Source organism: Marmota monax, unplaced genomic scaffold (genome assembly GCF_021218885.2).
Source record: "Marmota monax isolate L192 unplaced genomic scaffold, Marmota_monax_Labrador192_F-V1.1 WCK01_AAM20220418_F8-fsc00014, whole genome shotgun sequence".
NCBI classification, from domain to species: domain Eukaryota; kingdom Metazoa; phylum Chordata; class Mammalia; order Rodentia; family Sciuridae; genus Marmota; species Marmota monax.
In genome coordinates, this window is record NW_026695222.1 from 4,439,696 (window position 1) to 4,466,691 (window position 26,996).

General features: G+C 39.2%; 1 protein-coding gene across 11 annotated transcripts in view; it reads right to left on the minus strand.

Annotated features, from left to right (window-relative positions):
• The window catches only part of Plcb4 (phospholipase C beta 4), a 381,354-nt gene that overhangs the window by 91,522 nt on the left and 262,836 nt on the right, over positions 1-26,996 (minus strand). For 10 of the 11 annotated variants that reach the window (XM_058575386.1, XM_058575387.1, XM_046433511.2 and 7 more), the window contains 3 exons: positions 9,119-9,198; positions 6,316-6,369; positions 354-435 (listed from right to left, as the gene is read on the minus strand). In XM_058575386.1, coding sequence (XP_058431369.1) covers positions 354-435; positions 6,316-6,369; positions 9,119-9,198 — 216 coding nt within the window. Of the gene's footprint in view, positions 1-353; positions 436-6,315; positions 6,370-9,118; positions 9,199-11,358; positions 12,567-26,996 lie in introns of those variants that run through there. The other variant, XM_058575388.1, reaches the window with a different exon arrangement.

Genomic DNA, 26,996 nt, shown 5'->3' on the forward strand with positions numbered 1-26,996 from the left:
TGCTTTCATTTCCTTATCTTAATAAGGCTGACAAAATTCAGCTGACAAAATTTACTCTGAAACAAACTAGTTGAATTCTCAAAGCTTTCATTAAAATGCTTGGCAAAATGAGCTGGGGCTATAACTCAGTTGGTAGAGTGCTTGCCTTGCAAGCACAAGGCCCTGGGTTCAATCCCTGGCACCAAAAAAAAAAAAAAAATTGCTTCGAGAGAGGAAAAGAGGTGAAGGGAAAATTAATGGTACTCTATGTTTCTGAATCTTACTGAAGCCAGTTTAATGTAAATAATCTAGCTTACCCCATGTGAGAGCACAAATAACAAAATGATTTTAAAACATGTGAAGTTAACGAGTACCTTTCCACTGGGAAGACCTAACTCCTTGAGTGCTTGAAAGATCACCTTCTCTGTTTTCCCCGATGCAAAGGTTCTAGTGATACTAAAGCAGGAGAGAACGAAAGAAAAATTCAAGTTATTATTCATTCATTCATGCTTTCTCTGATGCAAAAAATACAAGTAATTCTAGGGATGGTGGGACCGTGGGAAAAAGAAAAGCGTATTAAAACTACTTTTCATTTGTGGGTGCTTTTCATTCCCTACACCAGGTCTTCCTCTGGTCACCAAAGCTGATTCTGCTAAGGATGGCACTTGATTCTAAGACAAGTGGTCCCCTTAGGTGCTTGTGAACATGAGGAGGACCAGGAGGCTACACACTGTTGGAGAAAACATGACTCATTTTGATCCTAAGAAATTATTTTCTGAGGCAAAAGGAATGTGGCAGATGGGAAAGTAGCTCTAGAATCAAACCTCATGTTGACAACATTTGCACGTTAGGGAAAGGACAGCCGCTCAGAACTCAGTCCAGCCTAGGATTGCTGTTGTTCTGTTCTTTTCACACTTTCTATGGTAGAAACACCTCATCAGGCATATTTTGATTTTTTATTTCATGCTCAGCATTCTTGAGCCACTCGGCAATATTAACTGCTTCAAGGATTAGAGACTTTATTATGAAAGTGATAGGTTGCTGGGGTGGGGGTGGGTGGGTATTTATCTAGTGTTTCAACAGAATCCTGCCATTACTGAATAGCTTTGTAACTAGTATAATGACCATACAAGCTAAACAAATGCATAACACTATAATAGAGTGCATTTCCTGGTGTTAGTAAGAAAAGGAAAGAGTTCTCATTATAAATACACAGGCGATGCTGAGAATGAAAGCCATCAAGGGAAGGATTTGGTAGTCTGGAGCCCCACACTTGGTTCTAAGTTGAGCCTCAGCCACCAAAGGAACCTTCATTCACTCCCTGGTTGGAAGTCCCTAGTGATCCTGTTTAAATATTTCCAAGATTACTTTAACTGCAGATGGCCATCTTTGACTTGAAGATGGAGCCTACTTTCACCTGTGAAGCTTAAGCTTTGTAATGTATTCAGAGCAGCAGAGGGTTTTGAACAGCATCTCATACACCTTTTCATACATTCCACCATTCATGTTAAGTGGAAGGTAGGTTCTACATGTAAGCACTAAGAGCCAGTTACTCTCCATGAGTGGGAGAAAGCACCACTTCAACTGCAGAGTACAACTCCCCAAAACTGGAAGGAAATAGCTTTAGGTGAATGAATTATTATTACATGTTCATTCAAAGCCTTATTGTTTCATATGAAGTCCAAGAATACTTCAAGAAAAACATTTTTAAGAGTGCTTGAGTCAATTGTATTTCAGTGGAAGGAGGCCTATGAATCTGCAGACATGGTGGAACACAGGTGTGTGATATTAACAAACTTTCAACAGATTTCTAGCACAGTGGGTGCTATGCTCCAATTTTCTCACGTCTGGAAAGTTTATGCAATTCATATACATCGAACTGGGGTGAGATGTGATTTATCTAGTCTTTTAAATTCAGGGTAAAAGTGGTATTTAGAGTGTCTTTCTTTTCTTTCTTTCTTTTTCTTTTTAAAAATATGTTAAGTTAATATAAGACCTACAGACCCACAGCAGGTTCGGGTGCCTGTAATTAGGTGGAAAATCTTTGCATAGCGATCTCAGGAAGACCTAGCTAACTCAAGTCTCTGTTAGGTTTAGACAAGCCTGATATAACATAATGAAAACTGATCAACATGGTCATGGATGCATTTAATTTGGAGTCTGAGCCTTGATTGTGAAAGAGAACCTGTGCTATGGGAAGGGAAGAGTCTATGTATGGGAGTAGAATTTTTTCACAAGTGCTTGGCTGGGTGCAAAGAAAGAGGACACAAAAATAGTGTTGGAGAGAAAGGAAGCAGGAGAAGAAGGGGGAGGGACAGTTTTCAGGTCCACCTTCTCATGAGAGGACTTGGGGTGGGCAATCCTACCACTGATTTGCTCACCTTTATTCTACAAGAAAACAAACCCAGGATAGAAAATGGGAGCAGGGATTTAAACAGATCATTTTCCAGCAGTGGTGTCTATTTCTTTTATTATATAAACTTTTATGAATCATTCTTTTTTATTTTGTTGACAGTGTTAGGGATCAGACCCAGGGCCTCACATGCTAGGCAAGCACTCCACCACTGAGCAGCATCCCTAACCTTCTGAATAGTTCTTGAGTCCCCATTCACACCGGGGACCGGGGGTTATGGACTGAAAGTGAATTCTTTGGGTTTTTCAAAAGATGCCCTTTAACAGGGTTCCTAAGAGAAACACAACTTAACCCAGGCTGGGGACATTTTAGACATTGTAGGTGTATTTCATGGGAATGCAGTATATGTATAAACTACAGTGTTTACAAGGGGACTTTGACTTATTCAGCTCTCTATATATTATACTTATAGCCTCATGCCCAAAGAGTTCAGTTTAGTGCTTCATAGCTAACAGGCACTCAATGAGATATTGTTAAATCAAAATAAACCATTCCCTTCCTCAAAAGCAATGTAAAAAAATCAAACACTCTTGAGTTGTGTCCAGTCTTAGTAGAGTTCTGGTTAAATTCCATAGTCCAGGGAACCTTGCAAGTAGCTACAAGAGCAACAATCCTAGAAACTTAAGGGCTCCTACACAAGTTCTGCAATGAATCCAGGAGTTTAACACCATCTTCTGACACAGTTACAGAAGATTCTTGCAGTGAAAGAATGGGACACTGCCCTGCAGAATCAACCCAAGGCATCGATGGGTAATGCAGGACTGGGCCGCTATGACCACACACCTGAGATTCTTGGCTACTTTTCCACAGTTGCCTCCCTAAGGACCTCTGCTAGCCATCACCCACAATCATCATTTGGCTTCCCATCACTCAACTCTCTAGGCACAGAACCACACTGCAGTTTTCAAGGGATGGGAGATAGGAACAGAGCTATTTTCGAAGTGCTAGTCCAAGTGGGAGAATGAAATCAGAAGGGCAGACTGTGTAAGAATACGTACATAAAAAGAAGAGTGAAGGGGAAGGCAAGGAGTAGACTTCCTTCATTTGTCATTCCTACAATTTCCCAGATATTAAATTTTTGGTTTAATGATGAAGAACAGGGGCTATTCTCAAGCTATGTAATAGCAATGAAGCCAGATCCCTTTTAACAGATGAACATGATGTACACTACACTAACAGTTTCCATTTTTAAAACTGCAAAATCATAGTGATGAAATGACATTTTTAAAGTGTTTATGCTTCATATCCATTAAGACATTAAGAACAATTTCCACCAAACCCTTGGCAGCTCATCTACCAGGAGAGTTATCCGCTCTTGGTTGGCTTGGTATCAATTCTCCCTCAGCTCTAACAAACTGCCCCCAGGTCACAGATGTCTTGTGTCAAACACTTGTGAGTACTAGCAAACACTACAGAGTCCATGTTGAAGAAAGTAAAAGAAGATGCAAAATATCTAGGCTATTCCTACCATAAAGGTGGTAACAGTTTTGTATGTGAACATACTGGATAAACTCAATGAAATCAGAAGAGGCTTCTAAGCTTAGCTATAACTATGGCTTGATTGGAAGCATTCATACAAATGAAATCACAAGTGCTAGTTACAAGAGCTTTGATCACAATCTATGTGCTTCTACTTTGTCCATTTCCTGAATCTTGTCTTGAAAGAAAAGACAGGATAGAAAGGTATGGCAAACAGATTCAACTGACATTTCTGTTCATCACACTGCTATCTGGGCTCCCTAAAGTTTGGGCTTATTACTTCAATATTGACTTTAAATAAACCTGCAATCTCTATATAGCAATAGCTTTAGGATATAGGGATACATTAAAATAATTGTCCTGCTATAGCTTAATGGAACAAAACATTTTTAAATAAAATAAGGGTTGGTGTAGAGCATCTTTGTCAACAACTATCAGTCAAAGGTGCTAGCAAGCCTGTTTAAAAAAAAAAAAATTCTAAAATTGACTTGTCACTAAGTTATTAAAAAAAACCAGAGATCCATAGATCGTGTGTGTGTGTGTGTGTGTGTATAATACAGATATATATATATATATATATATATATATATATTTTTTTTTTTTGTTTGTTTGTTTGTTTTTGTTTTAAAGACTACAACAATTGCATGAGGTCTGTGAGCCACACTGCCCAGGCTTCTTCGTGATTTCTGTTTCCTATTTGCTCATAAATATTTCAGTAGTGTCACATTGATACTTAAGTTCACAATTCCTATAACCTATGGAATTCAGAAAAATGATGACTTATAGGACCATTCTGTTCACTGTGACAAGAATAATGTCAGGGGGTATGTAGACACTTGTGCGGGGATGCAGAATGGACACTTCTGAGCAGAACAAAGCACCTGGGCAGGAAGGGAGAAAAAGAAAAGATAGAAATGTCACTGCTGACCAGTATCCACTCAAATGCTATGTACTTGTTGACCTGTTTGCCTTGTCCATGAAAGATGAATCAGTTCTAAGACCCAGAACTGCTGGTGGAATTTGTTGCTATTTGTTACTTTGCTTCTTTGTCAAATGGATGTACAGAGAAGACCTCAACATGAACTTGAACCTGGGGAATCTTGGAAGCATGGGTTGGTTCTGGGGAGCCTGTGTTTGATTCAGGTGGTGGGATTAGGATCATGAATCCAAATACCCTTCTGGCGTTGTGTGGACAGCTGATACTCTGGCGCCCAGCCTAGCTTCTGAAATTTTTATGAATGCTTATACAAACACCAAGCAAAATGATCCACTGCCAGGTGTGGTGGCACAGGCTTGTAATCCCTGCAGCTTGGGAAGTTGAGGCAGGAGGATTGCAAGCTGAAAGCTAGCCTCAGTAACTTAGCAAGACCCTGTATCAAAATAAAAAATAAATTGGGCTGGGACATATAGCTCAGCAGTTAAACACTCCTGGGTTCAATCTCCAGTACAAAAAAAAAAAATTTCCCATCATTATCATCATAGAAACTTTCAAGTATATACACTATTAACAAACTCGAAATCCTGGAAAAAAGGAATGCATGGGGAATTCTCAGAGGGAGAAATAACTCAGCACAAAACTATGAAAGAGGATGTGTCTGGCTCATGTCCTCTTCCTTTATGATTCTACCTAAACGTGTCTTTCTTTATCATTGTTAACCTGGGTGGGGTTGGAGAGGATATGGCAGCTCTTTGGTGTATGTGGTTTCAAATCTTAACCTGATCTTAATACTAGTATGATGGTATCCAGAGGAGAGGCTTTTGGGAGGTGATTAGACCCTGAGGGTGGAGCCCTCATGAATGGGATTAGTGCCCTGACACCAGGGACTTCAGAGAGCTCTCTACCCCTCTTTCCACAATGTGAAGGCACAGCCAGGGGACATAGTCTTCAGCCTCGAAAAAGGCCCTTACCAGGATTGGGTCAGGCTGGCACCCTGGTCTTAGACTTCCAACCTCCAAAACTATGAGGAATAAACTTCTGTTGTTCGTTAGCCATCCTGTCTGTGACACCCTGTTATAGCAGCCTGAACTAAGACAGCAGCCCTGAGCAGCAAAGCCCAAAATGAGAATGTCCAGAGGCAGCATGCTTCCAAGACCGTCCATACACTCTCTCCGTAGTAGATACACGGAATAAATTTCTTCACTTAACTGATGGTTTGCTCAGGTAAGTAGGTAAAAGAAATTTTAATCCTAAAACCCACTATCTGAAGATTTTTTAAAAAACACTACATTTTCAGATGTTCTTTATCAGTATCCATGCTCCCTGTTCTGAGGAAAAATGCAACTTTACTTTCACACATGATTTCTACAGTCTGAACATGGCATGTGACAAAAGGATTCAAACTAAGCTTCCAGAAATATCTTAAAGGCAATTAACACACAATACTTTCAGAGAGCTCTGTCTTTGGTTTGGTATCATGGAGCATGGCCAAGAATAACTGACTTACCTCCTAACTGGAATTTTACCAGTTGTGTTGGTCATAAATGCCAATTTCATCCAGCTGGAAAACAACAACAACAATACTGTTTATTCGAAGGAACAGCTTCAATCCAATGAAGAACTTTAAAACAAAATGTATTCCAACAAAAACATCTGTCCTAAAAATCTCAGATAATTATGTAGTATGAGATGAATTCGGGACTATCAGATTTGGTAGATAAAAACATAGAACCTTCAGTTAAATTTGAATTTCAGACAGGTAGCATAACATTTTTTGTGTAAGTATGTCCTGTATAATACTTGGAAAACATAGTAAAACATTATCTGTTACTTATCTAAAATTCAATTAACTGAGGAACCAATGTTTTATCTGGTAAACCTAGATGAACCATAAAATTGGATGCTTAAACTGAGCAAAACATACTGCCAGTACTTATTTGTGATTGACCTCATCCTTAATTCTTGTACTTTACTAATATACCAATGTGACAGAAAATGCAAATGAACAGTGATACCAGCCAGCATTGTCCTGAGGACCCATGAGGATCCATCACTCCAGGATCCCAGTATCATAACATAGATCAAAGCTCCGCCTTCCTTAACCTTCAATGGTCAGAGAAGGTCATCATAATGTTGGGTAACTCTGTGTTCTCCCTATGCTCATGGGCTACATGAGGACCTAAAACATCTGTTTATATTGTAGAACTAGGATGGTTCTTAGCTAATGACTTCCATTCTCACTGTTTCCAGTTAATAATATCCTAAGCATCCATAGAACATCAGGACTTAGTAAAGTTTCTGGTTTAGGTCAAGTTTCTTGGAAAAACAAGTGACCAATTCTTTAGAAGATGTTTTCAGGAAAAGAGAGTGAGGAAGGCAGATTGGGCAGGGAAGATGGTTAAGCAAAGCTGTAGTCTTAGATGGAGCTTTAGCCTCATGTTCTGTGACATGCACCAGCCTTGGTGGCACAGGGATGGCCTTTCGTTCCCTGTTTCAGCCTGCTATTGGCTTTAGGCTTCCCCTTAGAGGGAGACAGGAGCATCATCTCCTGGGCATGGAGGCTTCCACTTAGCAGAGGGTAATCTCTGGAGAAGTGGACAGGTCTGAGCTGCTGGTGGATGGGTCAACACCAGCTCCACAAAGGCGTCTGGACAGGATGCTGGAAGATTTGGTGTCCGGATATGAATATTTGGGTCACTAAGTATCAATGAGCCTTCCGAAGTCTTTGATCCTTTGAGACTATCAGTAACCAAAGTCACAACACTGAAATTTCCATTAAGCTTCTCTTTAAGAAAAAAAAAAAAAGAAAGAAAAGAAAAGAAAGGAAAAAGAAAAAATATGCCAGAGTCACTGTAAGGAAAAAAAAGGCTGCTAAACAGCAAATAGGAATTTACAAAACTATATAAGTTCCCTCCACTATGATGATGGAGAGAAAGTTGGAGGGATACTATGACATTCAAGTAACTAGTATTGCATGAGGAGTGACTGGAAGCCAGGTACTGAGCTAGGTGCTTTCCAATTTTACCTTCATAGTAATTTTAATTCCCAGATGGGAAAAATGAAGCTGAGAAATTGCCTGAAGTGGCAAAGCTGGGGTCCATAGCCCAGATCCATATCTGTGGTATAACCAGGAAGTGAAGACTGAGAATGCCTTAGGACTGGCCTGTTCGCCCACTACCAAACAGGAACGATGAGTCACTGAATCACACTGTTGATACCACAGCCTAGTTTTGAGAGATGGGGAATGCATCCCCACAATTTCTCCATGTGATTCCTTTTGGCACCTCACAGACTCTACCGATAGTTCTATACATGCAGGCAACCTCATACCCTTATGGATCCACTGCTTTTCAAAAAGGCTAACATTGGACTTTGGCTAGGATTTCTTCTTGGAGAATTTTCATGTCACCTTGAAAGACTAGTTTGAGTAGGGTTAAAATCTACCACTGCAATACTCCTCTGGATTTTAGATGAAATGAGCTGGGGTAAGACCTCAGGATCCTTGACTGAATCCTTGACTGAATTTTAGAAAGAAATTCACAAGGATGTGTGGATCCTTGATTGTGGCTCAACGGCAGGCATTAGACCAGGGGCCAGGGCCTTCTTTTTTCACCATAGCCAAGGCTGTTTCTGCACATGTTTCTCTCTGCCATGCTCCTCATTTGTTTCTGAAGTGGAGGTTGAGCTACTCTGGTACCCAGTTATGGGCCCCAGCGCTGGCGGCCGCCGGCTACGACTTGGAGAAGAACAACAGCCGCATCAAGCTGGGCCTCAAGAGCAGGAGGATTGTGGGAGGTGGAGAGAAGCTTGTGTGGGAGAGAGAGGCTTGGGGAAAGCCGGTGGTGGCAGTTGAGGCTCTGAGGGTTTTTCCTGAGAGACTATTTTGTTTGTCGTGTGTGGTTCTAAAAATAAAGTTAGTTTCTTTTGACAAGTGGCTCCTGATTGTGCCCAGCCAGACTGCGGCATTTGGTGGCCCGTACGGGGACGGCCGCCACCCCAGGCATGCAGAACTACCTATCAGGAAACTGAAGATATAAAAATCATAGGCTACAGAGTGGCTGAAGTTCTTGTAGCTTTGGGCAATCAACCACATGTTTCCCCTGGGCTTGGGGCTAAAGGTTCATGATGAGTGCTGTGCTAGATTGTATGAAGTGTGTAGATTTGTGTTGGTCAGCTCATGGTCCAAGGTCAGGAAAGTGGAGGGGGAAGGCAGGCAGGAATTGGCCTGACAAGATACTTAGGCTTCATCTCCTAAGGTGACCACTGCTTGATAATTTCCAAGAACAAAGGATGATGCAAACAAAACTCACTGTTTCTTGAGGCAGGTCATTGGACTGACGTTGTTGGCCCTGAAGTTGTGTATGATTGATCTCAGGCCTTCTACCCATTGCTGAAAGAAAGAAAAAAAAATGTCTCTTGGTGAGCAAATATGTTGCAGCAAAATAAGGTGTTTTATTTATTTATTCATTTTAAAAAAATCAGACACCTATGTTCATTTTGTGTAATAAAAACAAAAACTTTTCATTTATCCCCTTCCTGCCACATAGCTATCTACATTTTGTACACTCATTTTTATCCTTTAATAAAAGGATACTTTTTATTTGCATGAAGATAAATGTAGCATCTATAGTCCCATAAAATACAGGGTTGCCACAAAGGAATGCTGCCCACTGGTTGAGTTTTTAAACTTTCTATTTGCAGTCTCTTTAAATATAGGCCCTCTTTTTGTTGCTGGCAATCTCAGATCTTCCTAAGCAATATTATATAATACATGATGACCTATCTCCCTATTCCTGTTTTAGAGCATGAATTCATAGGGGTCCTTCCATTGTATGATTCTTTTAATCTCTGTTTGTTATGTATTTTACCTGTCCATGTTTTCCAAAAAAGCTTTGATTGCCTGGGTACCCGAACCAAGCAGTGAGTGATGTGCTCAGACAATTTCTGTATAAGGACTTGGACCTCAGTTGTGGTTCATACCATCACTCCATGGATTTACAAGGGAAAGTGAAGGAAGATTGAGCCTGGCAGAGAAGGAATCTAGCTCTCTAAAAGGGCATTTTACTAGAAAAAGCATGAACTAAGGCAAACTGTTTTTGGATCCAGTAACTGATGCCAACGAATGCTGTCAGAGCATCACACCCTCAATAAAATGCACTGCAACAAATTGGTATTGTGGGTCAAATAGAACCATGGCTCACACCTAAGCAGCTTCCTTACCTTCACCTTCTTAGACTTATAGTCTGAGTGCTTAGGTTTACTGGTCAGTGCTAATAAAGGAAAAGTATTTTGGAAGAGACAGCCATATAGATGGAAATACTACCTGCAATGTTCACATATGTCTCTTTGAATTTAAATGAAATAGATATAAAATTCAGCATCTCAGTTGCACTAGTCATATTTCAGATGCTCAAAAGCTAACGTGGGACTAATGACTATCATACTGGAGAGTACAAATAGGAACATTTCCATCATCACAGAAGTTTCTGTTGGACAGTCCAGCACAGTACAACCAGGTTTATCACGGTCAAGCGATTTAATCCTTGCAAGGGCCACAGGTGATGACTGAACTATGAGTGTATATTTGGTTTTGCTATTTAGCTTCTGTTAATTTTAATTGTGTTAAAATATATACAATATAAAGCCTAATCGTTTCAAGTGAATAGTTCAGTGGCATTAATTCCATTCAGCATATTGTGCTGCCACCAACACGATATATGGCCACAATGGTTTTCATCATGAAAAAATGCAACATTACCCTTTTAACAGTAATTTCCCATCCCCGTGTTCCCCAAGTCCTTGTTGACCACCATTCTATGTGTGTATGTGTTTATGTGTGTGTGTGTGTATGTGTGTGTTACTGGGTACTGAACCCAGAGGTGCTCTACCACTGAGTTACATCCCATTCCTCCTTCCCTTCCTTCCTTCTTTTCTTTCTTTTCTTCCTTCCTTCCTTCCCTCTTTCTCTCTCTCTTTATTTTTTTAAATTTTAAGATAGGGTCTCACTAAATTGCCTAGACTGACCTTGAACTCAGTCTCCTGGGTGATGGGATTACAGATGAGCACCACCCCACCCCCAGCCCCTGCCACCATTCTACTTTCTGTCTCTATAATTTCAACTACTCTGGATATCTCAAATAAGTGAAATTATAAAGGATGTGTTCTTTTGGCTTGTTTCACTCTGAATAATGTCCTCAACCTCGCTCTATGCTTTAGTATATTTAGAATTTTCTGCATTTTTGTGGATGAAAAATATTCCATTGCGGTATATTTCATATTTTGCTTATTTATTTGTCTATCAATGGACACGTAGGTTACTTCTACTCTGGCTCTTATGGTTAACGCTGCTATGAATACTGGTACATGAGTATCTCTAGCCCTGCTTTCAATTCTTTGGGGTAACGGTTGAGAAGTGGAATTGTTGGATCATATGGTAATTTTGTGTTTATTTTTTGAGGAACCACCAAACTGTTTTTCCATGGAAGTTGTACCATCTCACATTCCTACCAACAATGCACAAGGGTTCTGGTTTTTTTCCGTATATGCTCACTTGCTATTTTCTTTGGTTTTTGAATGCAGCCATCCTGATGGGTATGAAGCTCACAGGGTTTTTCCTGCTTCTTTTGTGCTCCAGTCATTCCTAACAGCTTTCTGGGGGAAGAGTTGGGAGCTTGAAGACGTAAATCTCCTTTTACAACTAGCAAAGTCCAGTTTCCTGAGAACCATGAATAGCATCAGAAGCCTCAGCAAACCTGAAGGTGAGGTCAGAATTCTGAGGGAGGAGGAAGAAATAAAATAGTAGCGTGAAAGAAACACCTCCCTTATTTTTCATCATCAGACCTCTCTTCCTCTGTCAGGCTAAATGTGGACTGTAACTCCCTGGAGATTATCAAATATCCTGTTATTGGTCTAACAAACCACAGGCCCACACAGTTTCCCAAGACCAGACAGAAAAAGCACAAATAATTTGGTTGGCATTAACTGGGAAGTGTTTTCTCAACCTGAAGGCTTATGACATGTTCCAAAACACAGAATGAGGTTCATAGTTTCCTAGGGCCAAAATGTGGACAATTCAGAGAGAAGAGTGCCTGTTTTCCCCCTCCTCCCTGATCTTTTAAATGTTGTTGTTTTTAGGGATAAATTCCAGAGATGGTGGGCTTTGTGGAGGCTTAAATAGCTTTCATCTTTTGAAAACACAATACTGGTAAAGAATCTTGTTTATCTGAATGAAAATGTAACTGAGAATGGCCTTTAAAGTCATTACTTCCATCCAATGTCAGGGCCCAGGCTTTAGTTAGTAGCAAATGCCACCAGAATCCTCAGAGGCCCTAAAGGATAATGAGAGAAGTATTGCTTAGTTCTCCCTATGATGAAAGAAAGGCTGAGGGTCTTGCTTCAGGTCACAGAGCAGCTGGCTTACAGCAGAGGGCAGTAAGAACTCTGCAGCTTGCAGGCCCTTCCTATAGGGCATATATTCACTCAATGACCTGTCCACACCTCTTCCTCTATGACATGGAAAAGGTCCCTTCAGACTTTTCTTTCTATGATTATTCAGGTCAAACCCACTTAGCTATGGTCAAAGGACTGTAGGAAAAAAAAAAAAAAAGTGAAAGCTTCTTTGTCTTATTTTGTTCTTTTTAAACATAAAGTAGATGATAGGCCAGCAGATGTCAGTAGAGTCCTAGTTTTGGTGGAAAGTTTTGCCAGGTGTGAACTATATACCTATCAACTTTGACCTTTTCCAGATTCACAAAAGCAAAATATGGCAACTTAGATATGTTTTTGGAATTGCTGAAAATAAGCTGGCATGACAATCAATTAGGATGCTTCTTTTACTCCCCCCCCCCCCCCCCCCCCCCCCACACACACACACCAGCATTGGTTCCGTGAAGTCAGGCCTACGAGATGATTTCTGCCACACTGGGTGCCTTCCTTCTGGTCCAGCCACCCTCAATAGACACTTGTAGTTCAGGCATTGGGGAACCAGATCATGGCAGGGAATCAGATCTGATGTCCACATGGCTGTGGCTTCCCCACTTTCCCAGCAGTCTTCCCTTATTTTCTATTTTATTTTTTTAGCATTCTTTGGTGCTTGGGGATGGGACAGAGGTCTAGAGAATGCTAACCATGCACTGTACCACTGAACTATGCCTCTTGTTCTCTCATTTTTAACCTTTTTAACTTTTTCTACATTCACTTAAAGCTTATTTCAACCCTTTGAAGCAGGGGCAGGGAAGATCCTTCAAGATACCTTGTATGGGGTCATTTGTGGGGAGGGGGAGAATTAGGGGATGCTTCTAATTCCTGGGAACTTCAGACCTCTGCTCTAAGATTCCTCAACCTTATCAACCTTACTTTCCTCATGCGGCCAGCGTCCAGATTGCAGGCAAATGTCTGGGCCTTGCCTTCAGCTATCTTTAGGGCCATCAGAACACTAGAACTGTCACAGGCAGAAAGAAGGCCTTTCCCATGAGAAGAATGTAAAGAAATACCAACCTAACAGAACCAGACCAAAATCATATGAAATTACACTAAGAAAAAAAAATATTTTTTTTCCTTCCTGGTAATGAAAACATTTAAGTCCTCTTTGTAGGAAAATGTAAAAGAGAGACAAATATAGCAAAAAATATAATTCACCCCCAAATCTCATGATGCATATGAAGAGAGAGCCACCAACAATTTGCTTTTTTTCCTTTCTAACCTTTTTCTATGCACAAATAGGTTTTCTGTCCTTAGAGGACTAGTTCCTTTGATAACCAGTCCCATGATTATGCAGTCAGCTCCACTTCAGGCAGAATTCTTGCCCCTTCATCTCAACCTTATCTGTAGCTTTTGTTCCAGCAGCATTTCTTTTAGTTTAGTCCAAGAAGCATATTATCAATGCAAACAAGAACAGAGACCCATGGCACCTACTAAGTTGACCATGTGATTTTTCTCCCAAGGGATGACTTAGCATCCTCCTCCTTAATTTTTTTTTTGGGGGGGGGGGTCTGTTCTTAAAGATAAGGCTACTGGTGAGAACAGTGAACACATCTCAACTGCCTCTGCTCAGAAGTTAACTAGAAACTTAATATTTAAAGTATCCAGCAACCAAGTCCCCTGGAAGTTGTTAAAATGCAAATGATCAAGACAGACTTACTAAATAAGACTCTAGGGATAGGGCCCAGGAATCTATTTTGTGTGTGTTTGTGTGTGTGTGTGTGTGTGTGTGTGTTTGTGTTGCTGGGGAATGAACCCTGGGCCTCTCACATATACTAGGCAAGTGCTTTACAATTGATCTATAATTCCAATTCTACAAATCTGTTTTTGTTTTTTTAATGAGACTTCCGGGTGATTGTTTTGCAAACTCACAGTTAAAAAGCACTGTTCTATTTTTCCTGCCTCCATGCCCTCTTCCCACTCCTCCCTCCTTTTTGCCTCATCACCGTTCCTCTATTTTTCCCGTCTCCCTGCCATCCCCCCATTATGGATCAGCATCCACTTATCAGAGAGAACATGCAGCCTTTGTTTTTTTGAGATTGGCTTACTTAGCTTAACATGATATTCTCCAACTCTAATCATTTACCTGAAAAAGCCATAATTTTATTCTCTTTTAATGCTGAGTAATATTTTATTGTGCATATATACCAAAGTTTCTCTATTCATTCATCTACTGAAAGGCATCTAGGTTGGCTCCACAGTTTAGCTATTGTGAATTGAGCTGCTATAAACATTGATGTGGCTGTGTCACAGTAGTATGCTGATTTTAAGTCCTTTGGGTATAGACAAAGAAGTTGGATTTCTGGGTTCAATGGTGGTTCCATTCCAAGTTTTCTAAGGAATCTCCATACTGCTTTCCAGATTGGTACTAGGAAACATGGTACCTGTATGACTGAACACATGGTGTGATGCTACATCATGTACAGCCAGAGAAATGAAAAGTTGTTCTGCAATTGTATACAATGAATCAAATTGCATTCTGCTGTCATATCTACCTAATTAAAATAAATAAATTTATGTATATATAAAGAAACCCCAACTACAAGATAATTATGATTAATGAAAGAACCAAGATATGAAATGAAACAGATCTATACAAAAAGAAAAGGTCTCGAACAGATGTCAAAGAATTGGTGAGTAAACATGCATTTATATGTGTTCAGTGTTTAAGGAGTGAAACGAAACAAAACAAAAACACTGTTCTAAACCCGTATCACTCAAAGAGATAGTTCCTAAGCCAAGAGAATCCACATTTCCTGGGAGCTTGTTAGGAACGCAGTGTCTCAGTTCTCATCCCAGACCCACAGGATCACAATCTGCATTTTTAACCAGATTCCCAGGCGATCTGTGGGTGCATTAGTTTGAGATGCACAGGTGGAGAAGAATAGCTCTTTTCAACTTGTAGTTCTCCTTCCATTGTCCAGGTAGTCAGGTAAGGATTTGATTTCCGTCCTTAGTCTATTTGTGTGGCTGTAGCAAATTATCATATACTGGGTGTCTTAAAAGCAACAGAAATTTATTTCTCAGAGTTCAATAGGCTGGACAGTACCAAGATCAAGAAACCATCAAATTAAGTATGTAGTGAACACCCACTTTTTGGTTCATAGTTGATGACTTCTAATTGTGTCCCCACTTGGTCGAAAGAGGATACGGGTTCTCTCTTGAATCTTTTTTAAAAATTAAGGGCTCCACTTTCATAACCTCATCTCTTCTCAAAGACTTTACCTCTTAATTCCATACCTTAGAGATCAGGGTATGTATATTCAATATATGAATTTGGGAGGACATACACATCACCCTGTGACAGTTTCTTAAGGGACGTGATGTTTCCTAGACTGACTTCAGGTAGGCTATCTGATCTTCTAGTAATGTCCCTGGAAAGAGCCCACAGCTTCTAATTATCTCTTATTCTTTTATCCCACTCCATTTAGCCTGAACAAATCTGTGTTCACGAGGATGGAAATTCTGACCTAAATGTTTAGGTGAATGAAATTCCTATTTCTTGTTTTTGGAAACAAGAGGAGGCAGGATGCTACAGGTCATGGTTTTCACCTTCCCTGTAAGCTGTCAGAATACAAATGGATGGGGCCATCTGAAATTTTTAAAAATATGGTTGCTTCTTGGTACCTGCAACACACAAATGTTGATCTATTCAGGGGTTTTCTTTGGGTTTATTTATTTATTATAAAATAATTGGAAATAAGAAAAAGTCAGGATATATTTTGACTGGCTGTTCTCCAGATGACTAATGGTGCCATCATTTAATTTTTATCTGTTCAAATAATATGTCAGAAATTTATATTACTGGAAATACAGCTTTAGACTCCTCTGCACTGAAGAAGGGAAACAAGACCAATTTGCTTGCACTTGGTACAAACTATGAAGCTTTTCAGATAACGATTGCCATAGAGCCTTAATCTTTTCTAAGATTCTTTATGAAGTGCTTAAGATGTAAAATCAGAACATTTTGCAAATTCCAAGTGAATACTATTCAGGGAAGTAACTGCACCTCCATATTAAAATAGGAACTTAGTTTTAAGAAGGCACTTGAGCTATAGACAGCCATAAAATTTAGCCAGTGGCTCAGATTCTAACATAGAGACTGCAGATGGAATGCCAATGTGTTTTCTCTTATGGATCTATAAAAGCATGGTGAGTGAAACCATTTCATTTCAACTACAAGAAGGCATTCATTGGCATGAAATTGTCAGTGTTTTATTTAAGGGCAGGCTAAGGAAAGAGATTTCCAGTTGGTACATCGTTAAAGGGGAACTATGGCTAGCACTTAGGGACTAGATTAGCAGTTCCAAGAACATCTTACATTAGAAACAATGAAGAAATTAGAAAACATTTTAGAAGCTTGGGTTCACCCACACAGATTCTGATTATCAACCACAGCATGCTTGGATCATCAATCTACTTTTTAAACACTGTAGAGAATTCTAATGTGAACTTGCATTTGAGGACCATTGATCAAGAAGAGAGGACCCCATCAGGCAGCACATAGATGGATGCCTGTTAAATGGCTCTTTCAACTTAAAAGAAGTATGCACAAAATCAAGATAGAGACCTGGTCTCTGTGTGGGTTTCTTGGGAGAACATTTGTTACACCACTGGATACAGAAACCAATGATTCATTTCCCAGGTTGGGGGGACATAAGCATAAGATGACTCGGGGCATCAAATGTCCAATCATTAACTGAGAACTAAGGCTGAAGCCAGCACAGGAAGAGGAGAAAACAGAGGCTGAAGGGCAGTGTTCTAAAAGTCGTGTGTCCCCATGGCATTTGGTCCAGGACTGAGGCCCAGAAATGATAAAACCTAGAAATAGAGGCAGAGGGTGGTAAGACTGGTGATACAGACACAAGATGAAAAATAACTTTGACATCTTATCCTTTCAACATATTCATCTAGGATGCTAAATCCACCTGGAAATTAAATGGGAGCTGACTATCAAAGTCTGTATATCCCAGACTAACTTCTAAACCACACTAAGAAGAAAGAATACAACAATTTGTCTTTCACATCAATTACTTTCTCCTGACTCTACCACACAGACAAGAGCAGGTACTAAATGTGGGTTTCACAAGACACGTGTTGGAAACTTCTCATGTCCAGGGGACAAGGAGCACATAGGCAGAATATGACAGTGAATACAGTAAGAACACATCAGGCAAAGAAACCTGAAATGCACCCTAAACAACTGCAAACAGAAGGACGAGGGCAAAGTAGCAGAATTTTCAAAGAATTTCCTGTGAGATGATGGAGCTAAGTTGCCATCCTAGACACGTCCAGTTGATAAACCCAGGATGGAGGTGACATTTGGGAGCCTAAGATAACAACCAACAGCAAACTACTTCCAAAATTGGGAGCCAGAGAGCAAAAGGAGTTTTGCCAAAATCCATGGAGAGACAACCTAACAGTAATCACCAAAGCTCCTGGAAAGTCAATAATAATTCTCATAAAAATTTCAAATTCCAAAAGTGGAGAAGTGATGAGGAAAAGAGAGAGCAACTGGGGTCACCTTCTTGACAGTCTGAATGTCTTCCAGGTAATAAAAACTTTTCATCTGCTGTTCTCCACCCACAAGGTGAAGCTGAAAGTTAACAGAGGACTATATTAAGTGCCATCTGATTCGTAAGTCACTTTCCTAGCATAGTAAATGAATATTTGGACAGGAAATGAGCTGCCAGCTGTGAGTAAGGGTGGCTGTGTTTGAAAGATAGAATCGGACAGGCCTGGAAAATATTTATACATTCCTAGTCACAATTATTTCAGTCACTCATAGATAGTCAAAACACACTGTGGGCCTTGACAACACTGGATAGTTAGGTCAAAAAGGACCTCTAAATAGTCACTGGAAAGGAGAGGGCAATGTGCTGTTCTTGGTAATGACTCAGAAACAAAAGTGTCAAATTCCCATGCCAAATGGATTTCTGTTCCTTAGCATTCCTAAGTGACAATTTTTGCACTGCCTAACCTGATTCTATAAAACCCTGTCAAAATATCTTATTGACTTTATAGAATCTTATCCCCTACAATTTTGGAAGTATCAACTTCCAAAATCAGATTGCTATGCATACAACAACACAGGAGGAGGAAAATGTATATTCATCCATGCCTTGTTTGTGCTTGTAGTCTTTAGACAAACAACTTAAGAATTTTTTTTTTTTTCTGGTACCAGGGATTGAACCAAGAGATGCTTAACCATGGCACCACATCTCCAAATTGTTTTTTTATAGTTTAGTTTGAAACAGCATCTTACTAAGTCTCTCAGGGCCTTGCTAAGTTGCTGAGGCTGGATTTGAACTTGAGGATCCTCCTGCCTCAGTTTCCTGGGCCACTGGGATTATAGGCGTGTGCCACCACGACCAACCTGAAATTCTTTAGCGCCTCAAAGTTCACAAAGCACTATGTTCCTACAAACCCCAGAAATCATTGAAAAAGAAAATGCAACATTTAGTTTATTTTATGTAACATTTATTTGCATCCATATGGAGAGCTCTAAAATAATTGCAGAATTTAAAACTTTTGAGAAAACCAAAAGCATCCCATGCCAGTCAGAAACCATCAGTTCTTTGAGAGCATTAAAAAAAAAAATTGTCTTAATGCCATCAAATTCGTAAAACCCTGGTGGGAAGGAATGAGTAAAGAGTTGGTGAATTGAAAGGTGTTCATAAAATTGTTTCTTTGGTTAATGGCTTGTATCTACAACCCCCAAGGTCATGTTCTTACCGACATGTAACAACTGACCATGTTGGAAAATTAAGTCATGCCACAGTAAACAGAATTACAGTATTTCAACTTGCAGCCAATGGCACCAGCTGAATCTCTGGGATGAATAGTATCAACGAAGGAGACTCTCTCTCTCTCTCTCTCTCTCTCTTTTTTTTTTTTTAGTATTTTGGATTGAACCAATTGGCATTCTACCAATGAGCTACATCCCCAGTTCTTTTTATTTTTCATTTTGAGACAAGGTCTCTCTAAATTGTCCAGGGCTGACCTTAAATTTGTGACCCACCTGCCTTAGCCACCTGATTCACTGGGATTAACGGCATGCACTACCAAGCCCAAATATGTTTAACTTTAGGTAGCATCAACCTGTTTAATTCAAGCAAACCAAATCATCAGGACTTTCAACATAAGAGGTATAACAAAGAATCCAAATCAGTAGGCTTGAATTTCATTATCTAACTTTCTCTTTTAAGAAAGATCCATATCATACACATCAAATAAGGTGGTCAGGGCCAGGGGCTGATTTCAGACAAATAGGGTCAATAGATTGAATATTTATGGTCAAGATGAATAAATGAATGGCAAAATGACATCATTATTTTGATACTTCTGGAAAAATGTGGGGCTGAATAATGCTTCTATGACATCATTTGCTAACTTTTTCTATATAGCACTGATTCTGAAGGATTTTAATTGATGTCCCTTTAATAAGAAAAAAAAAACGTTCTGGGAAATAACTGAAGGGCTCCTCTCCTTGCTGAGATTCACATGAAAATAATAATAGCTCTATTGTGCTACAGTAAAGAAATCTGTCTAGACAAGACTTTCTATAGACCAGGCAACTTCCCCTTTAATGTGGAATTTTTAGAGAAATCTTTTGTGACCTACCAATTTGAAAGGTGCTTTTCCATGACATCTCCCAAAGATAGCCACATTAAAACACTGACATAGCAGTATATAATAATCATACTGTGCTATAGGCAGAAGGGGTTTTTCCCACCCCAGTCTTTATACAGGTAGGAAAAATGAGCCAACTTAGGAACTGCAGCACAGGGCAATAGCAGAACTCAGATCTGGAGTAGAGCCACCTGCAGGGTTCAAAACACTACTTATGTGACCTTGGACAACTTACTCAGCCTCTCTGGGCCTATTTTTTCCTCTTTAAAATGAGGATAATCATAACACTCATCCCATAGAGTTTGGTTGCAAGAATTAAATAATACATGAAGGCACTTTGAACATTGTCTGACACAAAATGCAAACTAAAAGATCATAACACTGTTGCTCTTATCATTACGGTTTGAGTATCCTTTATCCTAAATACTTGGGACTGGAACAGTTTGAGATTTCTTCAGATTTTTTCAACATTTGCATATAAATAATGAGATATCTTGGGGATAGGGCCCAAGTTAAATGAAAAATTCATTTGTGTTTTACATAGACTTTATTCACATAGTCCAAAGGTAATTTTATACACTATTTTCATTGTACCTGCTTTGACTCTGTTTTGTCTGTGACCTGCAACATGTGGGTGGGTGTGTACTTTTCCACTATTTGGCCTCATGTCTGTGTTAAAAAAGTTATAATTCTGGAATATTTTGGGTATTAGACTTTTGAGTTAAGGATGCTCAACTTATGTTACTATTAGGAGTCAGTAAACATTTTCTGTAAAACACCAAATAATATTTTTCAAACTTAGGGCAAACACAATGGTTCTCTGTTATATGTTTTTCATATTTGTTAGTTTGATATTTATTTGTTTTAACAACACTTGAAAAATGTAAGTGCTATTCTTTACTCACTGGCTGCACTTGCAAACCCCTGATGAGTAGTGAATTATTTGTTCCAGGCCATAGAGCTTGAAGGCAACCGAGTCTCATCTAAAGTGAGGTACCTTATCACCCTTCCTGCTTTCCACTTTTTAATTGTGTCCCAAAGATTAGAAATCATACAAACACATGTAGGCCCATGTTATACATACGTTATGTTGCTAGTGGCAGTTTTTGTTAGCAGTAAAAACTTGAAGCTGTGTGGAAAATGAAGGAGCATTAAAGCTAGTAACATTTGTCTCTCCCAGGGGCCAAAAGGTGAAAACCAAATTTCACATTATGTTTCTGGTGAAATTAGAGTCACTCATTCTGCATCTCCTTGGTGGAGTCAATTGAGAATACTAGCAATTAGGGCAGAATAAGCTGCTCTTGGCTGGGTCTAGTCTCTCTTCTTATGGAACTGTGAACTTCAAGAAAGACAATGGTGAGACAGGGTTCAGCAATGAAAAGCACCCCTCCCCAATGAAGATCGGAGCAAACAGAGGTGCCAGGAGGCCAATAGGTTTCCAGAGAAATAAGAGAACACCAAGAAGATAAACCTCAAAGTTGTGGGGATTTACAATGACATTAAAGCCCAAGACAAAGTATTAAAGAACAAGAAAATGCGCTTGATGACATTTTTCAATGACAAAATGCAGTATATTGAACTCTATAAACTGCATGAGACCAACTGGGAGTAAAAAAAAAGTGTGTGTAAAAGACACATTATTGTGGTTGCCAGAGTTGTGGGGCAGGAAAATGGGGAAGAACTGCTTAATGGACATAGGGTTTCCTTTTGAGATGATGAAAATATTTAGGAACTAGAGAGAGGTGGTGACTGCACAACACTGATATTCCAAATGGCAATGAACTGTTCATTTTAAAATGTTTAATTTTACATGATGAGAATGTCACTGTGATTACAAAATAAAGGACATAGGAGCTGGGGGAATGGATTTTAAGGGATTTTTCTTGGCTTCTTCTTATTCTTCTGTACTTTCTGTATAGAATGTAAAGCATGCACATGGTCTAACAGGAGAAATACTATTTTTGAATTCACACAACACCAGTTAAACTGCACTGTTGTGCAAATGGCTAAAATGACTTTACCACTATGCTGGTTGTACTTGTAGTTAAGACATTCAGGGAGCTAAATCCAAGCTCAAGGCTTCCATCTTGCTATGCTATTCTCACTACACTAAGGAAAGTTCACTAATACAAATGACCAACTCCTTGAAAACAACTGCAAAACCTCCACTATCTCCAGTGTCCATGCTCCTAAATGTGGATCTAAAAAGAAGCTTTACATTTAAGTAATTTCAGCATGCCAGGCATGGGTGCAAGGCTGTAATCCTACTGACTCAGGAGGCTGAGACAGGAGGATCACAAGTTTAGAGGCCACCTTGATATCATGCCTCAAAATAAAAAGTAAAAAGGACTGGGCATGTAGCTCAGTGTAAAGCATCCCTGGGTTCAATTTCCAGTAACCCCAACCCCACTACCCCAAAAAAGTAATTTCAGTGCAATAAATAAATAAATAAATAAATAACAATCAAGGAATTCTAAAAGAAAACAAAGAGCCATTTTCAGAATGTCATAGGCTGCAGGTACAGAACACAGGGATAATGACAGTCCTGCACACACGTTCAGGGACACAGTGTGATCTCATCACGCTGTGTGATCCATAGCAGTTTACATGACAGATTCCTCAGAGAACATATTTTGAACAAATTCACTGTCCCTTTCTTTCTCTGCCCCAAAGTAACCAGGCTTGCAATTTCTGATTAACTATATCATATCCATAGTTAATCAGACTGAGAAATCTGTTCTATACTTTAGCTTATTATTGTGATGTGTATTTGCCATTTTATGATTCCTGCACATCTAAGTAAATGGATATTTAACTATGATTAATGTGACTATGAAGCATTAAATCCAATCTGAGTTTTCTCTTATAACACAAGCTGGAACTGAGCCTCATGGCTGGCCGATAGTCCCCTTGACAACTGGTTGATTGATAGCCATAGTGACAACTGTGAGCAGACATGCAAATGAGATCACTGGTGTCTGGGACTTTTCCTTTCAAAATTGATACCTGGAAGCTAAGATAAAACAATTTCTATGACTATAAATACCACTGCCATTGGAGACACATCTCATGGCATCCACTCTTCAAGGATTTACTCTGAATTGGCATCACACACCAGAGGCCCTGCCTGAGTGAGCAATCCCTCACTTCAATGCTGATGGCTTGATGGCAATTTGGACCTGCTTCACTGTCACTGTGAAAGGACTCATCTCCTGGGCCATTTGGACAACTTCTTCTGTGGAAGTTGATGTTGAGTTCATTAGTGGTACTCTGTTCACCAATGACTTTCTTGTACTTGTTGTTGCCTATATTTCACATATTACTTTTGCTTATTTTAATTTTTCTGTTTTTATATGCATCCTATAAAACTGATTAATTCAGCAACTGTCTTTGTTTCACTTCATTTATCATTTGATTAGAGAATAAAGAGATGGCACCTCTTGGAGAAATTATAATCCTTGAGGATCAATTATAACCAGGTGTTGGGAAGCTGGACCACCACTGTGGGTCCATTATGACATCTGTCCTCTAACTTTACCTAAGAATAAACTCTCTAGATTCCACATTCAAATGTCTTTCAGCTCCTTCCTCATGGTACAACTGGTAAAATCCAAGAACAACTGACTTTCTTGTATTCTATTTCAATACCTCTCAAACCTTGGCATGTATAGGAAGTACCTAGTTATCTTGTTCCAAATACAGATTCTGATTCAGCAGGTCTGGGTTGGGCTCCTGGGTGATATGACGCTATGATTCCCAACCACATGTCAAGTAGCAGGGCCCACAGCCATGTTATAGAGTTATAGACTACTATAGAGTAGTCCTCTTAGAATGTAAACCTTGTGTGATAGCCTCCTCCAACTCAGGTCATGACTTTCTAATACTTCCACAGAATCTTCTGGATAGATTCCACAAGCAACTTCGCATGGGCATTCAAAGTAGGCCAGTCTTAGCCAACGTTTTCAATTTCTCAATTTAAAAAAGAAAGTTTACTCTAGTCTTCTCACTGGACACACTACTGTGGGTCCAACATTTCTCTGCTTCTGAAACTTAGCTCATGTCCTAACTGTGCAGATGGGAGACAGGACATGAGCAATCTAAATTCAACTCAGTCATAAAACAACAATAAATCATATTGTCTTTATTTGGCAAGAAGAAAGCACTTAAATAGGATGGGACATTTAAGGCTTAAGAATATGTATCCACACATTTGCTCTGATTCACTGCTTTGTCCTCAAGAAACTTCTTTATGCTGTTCATTGATTTGTTTTCAATGGGAAACAAAATAAACAAGAAAATGACAACATTCAATCTTCAAAACATGAAAAGAAATAACTAACACACACACACACAAACACATAAGAACACATTCCATACTTGAGCCTCAAAAAGCTGTGAGGCAATATAATTAAGAGACTTTAATCAATGAGTGTACTGGGGTTTGGATGATGGACAGGAAGTTAAGATTTATAATATGGTTCATTAAGCAAGCAGCAGGCACAACTCAGGTGAACTTGGGCAGCAAACCAGCAAGTTCCTCCAGGCTTCCACAAGAAAAACTGGACAGAAACACTCTGTAGTTTTTCCCCATGGCAGTGGTTTTCCTATCAGACTGTGCATCAGAATCACCTGGAAGGGATTACTATCCAGAATACATAAAAAATTCAAAAAACTTAGCACCCCAAATACAAATCAACCAATAGATAAATGGGTAAATGAACTAAACAGACATTTCTCAAAAGAAAAAAATACAAAGGACCAACAAATATATTTTTTAAAAAGTTCAATATCCTTAGCAATAAGGGAAATGAAAATCAAAACTACACTTAGATTTCATTTTACTCCCCTTAGAATGGCAATTATCAAGAACACAAACAATACATAAATAAATAAATACACTTAAATTATACAAATAGCAATAATTGCTGACAAGAATATGGGGAAAATGAACAATTATACACTGTTGGTGAGACTCTAAAGTAATGCAACCACTTTGTAAAGCAGTATGGAGATTTCTCAAGATTAGGGATGGAACTACCATAGGACCCAGCTATTCCACTTCTCAGTACTTATCCAGAAGAAGTAAGACTGGGATACTACAGGGATACATTCATATCAATGTTTATAGGAGCATAAGTCACAATAGCCAAGATATGGATCCAGCCTAGGTGATCATCAACAGATGAACAGATGAAGAAAATGTGGTAAACACACACAATGGAGTTTTACTCCGCCATAAAGAGGAATGAAATTATGTCATTTGCTCATAAATAGGTGGAATGGAGAAAAATATGCTGGGTGAAATAAGCCAGACCCAGAAAGTTAAACGTCATATCATATGCAGAAGTTAAGAGAGAAAAAAAGGAATAAAAAGGGGATCTCACAAAAATAGAAGGGAGACCAATAGAGTAGAGAAAGGAGATCCAGTGGGAAGGAGAAGGTGAAGGTCAAGGAGAGGTACTGGAAAACAAAACCACCCAAATCATGTTACGCCCACATATGAATACACTACAAAAAGTTCTACCGTTATGTATAATTATAATGCACTAATTAAAAATAAAATAAGGGAAATCAGTAGAGAAAGGGATCAGGGAGAGGGAGGAGGGGAAGAAAAGGAGAAATTCTGAAGAATGAAATTGATCAAATTGTTATGTGCCTGTATAAATATGTCAAAGTAAATTCCACTATTATGCATAATTATAATATATCAAAAAAAGATTTAAAAAGAGAATCACTTGAAAGGCCAGTTAGAGAGTTTTTGTTTTAGTAGGTCTGGGGTTGGGCCTGAGATCTGAGATCTGGGCCTGAGATCAGGTACTTCTGGAGCTATATGGTCTGAGAACCATATATATCATACAATAAAAAGTGCATTTCAAGAAAGAGCACTTTAAATCAGGTTTGGTGGAGCATGCTTGTGATCCCATAAGAAGAGTGTGATTTCAAAGCCAGCCTCAGCACTTAAGCAAGGTGCTAAGCAATTTACAGAGACCCTGTCTCAAAATTAAAAATAAAATGGGTTGAGACGTGGCTCAATGGAAGCACCCCTGGGTTCTATCCCCGATAAAAAAAAGGAAAAAGAAATAAATAAAGAAAAAAAAGTAGTAGTATTTTAGGGCCTGGGAGCATGGTTCAATGGTAAAAAGCTATAATGGCATTTTGATCTACTTCTCTGCCAAGGACAGGATGGAGGGCATTTTAACATGGGATGCTTTGATTACAAAAAAAAAAAAAGAAATAGAAAGAAAGAAATGCTTCTAGAATCACAGAAACTGGCTCACTTCAATGTGATTTTTGTTGTTCTTCCTTAGTGAACTTTCATCATTGGCTAGACTGGTGGAACAGATAGCTTTTTAGGTCTTCCTGTATGCTATGTTTAGTTTGATAAGAACATGTTTGGGTTCAAAACTGGTGATTCTAGTCTTTCATTAAGTTAGAGCTGGCACTGAATGCAATCAGTGATTTTTGTATTTATTTGGTTCACAAAGCATACTTTGTGGAGTGTGCTAAATATTCACAATCTGCATAAAGTGTAATGAACTGTCTGGAAATTGTCCAAACTCAGTCCCAATGTCTGCATTTTGAACCTACTGGTATCATGAACCAATGGATCTCAAACTTCATCTACCATGCATCACAACCATCCCCAGAGTTTCAGAATGATTAGGCTGGAGTGGGGCTTGATAACCTGCATTTCTAAGAAGTCCCCTGGTGAGGTTGAAGTCTGAGGTCTGACTCTTTGGGGTAGATCTGTGTTTGAACATCAGCAGAACAACTAGAAGGGTTGCAGGATGTTAGCAGAGCCAGTAGGAGGAATAAGGCAGAGAGCTTAATGTTTTTTTCCCACCAACAAAACAAAGAATAAATCCCTTTTTCAGGAACTCTTGCAGTAAGCCTTTCTTCCATTCAACATAATTCAAGTTCAGCAAAGTGATTCTGACTTTCACTCAATTTGTTAAAATAGTATTTTATCACCTGCCATAAATTACCTGATGTCATCAATTTTGTATACAAAAAGAACACACAATATTTTTATAATTTAATTCCTATGGTAGTTATTCATGCACTTATTTGGTGACA